The sequence below is a fragment of the Cyprinodon variegatus genome, unplaced genomic scaffold (genome assembly GCF_000732505.1).
Source record: "Cyprinodon variegatus isolate N-32 unplaced genomic scaffold, C_variegatus-1.0 Scaffold677, whole genome shotgun sequence".
In the NCBI taxonomy this organism is placed as follows: Eukaryota; Metazoa; Chordata; class Actinopteri; order Cyprinodontiformes; family Cyprinodontidae; genus Cyprinodon; species Cyprinodon variegatus.
Genome location: NW_015151130.1, coordinates 346757 through 350949, shown reverse-complemented (window position 1 = coordinate 350949; position 4193 = coordinate 346757). Strand labels below are relative to the sequence as shown.

Below are 4193 nucleotides of genomic sequence, written 5' to 3'. Positions count from 1 at the left end.
ATTTTTTTGTTTGTTTTCTTCGATTTTTTTGTATCTCACTGGGATTTATAATCTAATTTACAATATATATCTGTAACATGGACTCCAGACATAAAATTAAATAAAACAGGAAGATAATAATAAAACATTTTCTCATATAATTTTAAATGGATTTTAAAGGCTTCATGTTTTCCATTTTCTTTAAAATGTGCTTAAACTAAATAAAATTAATCAAATTATACAATTTAACTTGTTGCTTCTGTAATAGAGAGATAATTTCGCATAAGAGGGAATAAATTAACCAAACAATTTAAAGGGTTAAAGACATGAAAAGAAATGAGAGATGCTGAAGAACATCTGGGATTTTTAATCTCAGGCTGGATGGTGTTAAAATTAATGAAAAATATGATTTTAAAATGAGTCTGAGTTTATGTGAGGGAAAGGAAAATGCTGCCCAGAGAAGTCAAGTCTGCACATGTTGAAGTGAACCTGAACTAGAAGCTGCAGGACCGCCTGGAAGCTTCACATTCATAACGTTGAAATAGAAAAACTATTTCTGATGTTATTGGTTATTCACATGGAGGGTAAAGGTGTTTCCTGACCTGGAAGAGCCAGTGGAAGGTCTCCCCGACCAGCGGCCAGCCCATGGAGCCCCTCGGCAGCGGCAGGCTGCTCTCCTTGTCCCGGGTCAGGCTCCAGCGGAGGCTCCACAGCTGCCGGGTCAGAACCAGCAGCAGGAGCGCAGACAGCAGCGAGGTGAGCGCGGTGGCCAGAGCCGACAGCACCCCGAACTGGACCAGAGGAAACATCTCCAACTCAGCATCCACCTGCGAGCGAGCGCGCGCTTAGGGGCCGGTGCGTCACACGGCGGGATTCAATGTCCCCAAAATTAGACTAAAAATGGAACAAATTACAATTTAATTAATGTATTATTTTAATTAAAAAAAAAGTGAAATAAGACAGAAAATTCCTCTAAACTCTGTTTGAACTCTGCTGCGCAGGAGACACAACAAGCTGCGCACATTCCTCTCCACAGCAACGTTTCCTGATTCATTCAGCCAAACTGAGAGGAAAATCAGGTCACTTAATTTTAATTTTTTTTAAACCAGAGCAGAATATTCTCATTAAAATAAAGTTTGTCTCCTGCGGGTCTAATTATAGAGGAAGGTTCCTGCTCTTCCAGAGGAGAGGATCTGCGCCCACCTGCGCGGTGCGCCTCCTCTGCGGGGGGAACCAGGAGCTGTCAGCTATTCCAAACACTTTTACAGGTCTGCCTGCGCCGGCTTGTCCATAATGCTGTGCGCCTTTATAGGTACAGTTTGGGGGCTCAGCCACCCCCACCCCCCCAGGCAGACCGGGTTTTATAGAGAAGTGATTGATCTGATTTAAAAGCTGCTCCAAAAATGTTTGTTTGAATTAGGATTAAATTATTCTAAAGGAACATAAAGTTTAGTTTAATTCCTAAATGTTTAGAAGCAGTTTTGGACCCCCCCCCCCTCCGGACCTGATCCAAAGGGCTTACCTCTAACACTGTTCCTCTGCAGACCCGTGAATCCGCTCTCTTTCCTGCCTCTGTTCCAACCTGCAGCGTGATCTTGAAGAGGCAGCGCGCTGCAGCAGGGATTTATAGGCTCAGGCTGCTCGCAGTGATCCACCTTCAGCTGCTGACGTTGGTAGGAATGTTAAACAGGCTGTTCATTCACAGAGGAGCGGAGAGGAGAGGAGGGAAAAGAAGGAGAGATCCGCAGCGCTGAATGGGTGTGTGTGCGTCAGAGCCGGAGCTGGCGCAGGTAACCAATCAGCGCAGATCCGCTGCTATTGGCGCAGATACAGCTCCGTGCATCGCTGCAGACTGCGCTCACCGCCGGCAGAAAAATGTCTTTAATCCTTTTTTTTTAACCTTCTTTTGATTTATTGAATAAATAAAGAATAAAAAAAGTTAAACCTAAATTAAATCTCTGATTTCTGTCCAAATGAATTAGAATTTTTCAGCAAATTGGCTCCAAAAACATTATATTCATTATTTTCATCCACCCTCCAATTTTCCGTCACGCTTATCCCAGGCGGGGTGGGGAGGGGTGCTGGTGCCCATCTCCAGCTGTCAGTGGGTGATAGGGGGGGTCACCCTGGACAGGCCTCCAGTCCATCGCAGGGAAACACAGAGAAAAACAACCATTCACTCACATCTAAGGAGAATTTAGAGAAGCCAATTAACCTAACAGTCATGTTTTTGGTTGGAAGAAGCCGGAGTACCCGGAGAGAACCCACGCATGTTCAGGGAGAACATGCAGAAAGACTCTGGGCCGGGAATCGAACCCGGAACATTCTGGCTGCAAGGCAGCATAGCTCCACTGAGCAGCCACAATTATAATATTATTATAAATAATATTAAATGATAATATTATTACATATTATTGATGTTTTTGTTGTTGTTATTTATTTATTTGGTCAATTGATAATTAATGAATTCCTTAATTGATGTGAGAAATGTTTCCTCTCAGGTTTGCGTTTCCAGGCTTCAATCCTGCAGAAATAGAAATAAAACCAGTTTGGCTGCAGGAGTAAAGCTCAGACTGAAGCAAACATCTTTTTACTGCGTCATTCTGGAGGAAATAGATTTAATTCATATTTTCTGCATCGGATCTAAATACTATCAGAATCAGAAGGAATTTAAATGACATGTTAAGGATATAAAATAACAAATAACGCGTTAAATTGATGCTTAAAGAGGACCGAAAAAAACACAATAATAATATTAATGGGTTTATGCTTTAGAATCCATTATGGCAGGATAAGGGGGGGCCTGAGGGGCCCCCGGTGATGCTGCTTCCTTAATGGAAGAGCAGAAGATTCAGACAGAATTCTGACTTTAATCTCATATTCTACTGATATAAAAATAAAAAATATATATTTTTCCAGTGGCCCTAATCCTCTTCCGTGTTTATTATATTAATAACTGTATTTTTTTCTCCCTCCTCCCTGCATGAACTCAGAGAAAACCTTTTTTTTTTTCATTTTGCAGCCTGATGTGTGACAGACTGACTGTCTGCAGGAAAATCCCCCAAAACTCAAACATCTCAGGTTTCCTTCAGATCAGCTTTAAGGTGAAACTAAATACCTCAGAAGATGGAGCCATTTTTTCCCGCAGTTATTTTAATATGTGTAATTATTATTATTATTATTATTATTATTATTATATTAATTATTGAAAAAGAAAACATTATTTTGTTAGATCAGGATCCATCTGTTTCCATATTTTCATATATTTTGTGTTTCCTGCAGAACATGTCAAACTAAAGTCCTTATTTTGTGTCTTTTTTATTGTTTTTTTTTCATCTTTCGACCTAACGGGGATTTTATTTTCATTTATTTATTCCAACTGATTTCGTTAATAAAACGAAAAATAATAAAATATTCGTTTAATTCTGATAATTATCCTTTTTTTTTCTTGTGCGCGTTCACCCTCCCTCCGGGAGGAGTGGGCATATATTTGCGTGGGCGGATCGTGGGACCTCCCACGGACCCACAGTGGCAGACTGGGATGTCTGCGGCCTTTAAGCGTCGGGCCGCCGCCCCTCCTGCAGAAAGCAGCATTATTAATTAATCAGTAGGCTTGTTCTTACAAGTTTTACAAGTTTGGGTATTTTATGTTTTATTTTACATCATTTTCTATTTATTTAATATTTTCAATTGTTAATCAAAAGACACATTTTATATACTAAAAAGCTTAGAAAATTAACTATTTAAATAGTTATTTTTCACTGCTTTAGTTCCTTTTTTCCCCAAAAAAATCATACTATGTGTTAAAATAAGTGGGTTAATTTCAGGAGCGCAGCTGAATAATATTAATGATGAACTTTTATATTTCTACCCTTAATATGCTTTTTTTTCTTCACGGTGACAGTTTTTTAGGGGGTTATGCTTTGATTTTTTGTTAATGAAATGTTTTTATCTTAATTGGATAAAACCTGCAGGCCTGCAGAGCTGCAGTTCAGCAGACTCTGAAAAATAAGGTTAAATATGAAAATAAAATCAATGTGGTTTTATTTTCAGTTAAGAAAATATTTATGGGCGTCATTTGAGAGAAAAATCATAATTCCAGAAAAGCTAATTCCACTTAAATGAAGATAAAAATGATGCCTTAGCCTCATCTTCCAATCTTTTAACACAATCTTCCTCCTCTTCCTCCTCTAACTCACCCATTCTCCTCCTCC

At 39.4% G+C, this 4193-nt stretch overlaps 1 protein-coding gene across 1 annotated transcript in view; it reads right to left on the bottom strand.

Moving 5' to 3' along the window:
- LOC107097168 (cytochrome P450 26B1) overlaps positions 1–1704 on the bottom strand; it is a 10343-nt gene extending 8639 nt beyond the window's left edge. Inside the window, exons 1-2 of the mRNA XM_015394202.1 lie at positions 1502–1704; positions 582–873 (exon numbers count right to left, since the gene is read on the bottom strand). Coding sequence (XP_015249688.1) covers positions 582–788 — 207 coding nt within the window. The 5' untranslated portion in view covers positions 789–873; positions 1502–1704. The remainder of the gene's footprint in view (positions 1–581; positions 874–1501) is intronic.
- Positions 1705–4193: the final 2489 nt, after the last annotated feature.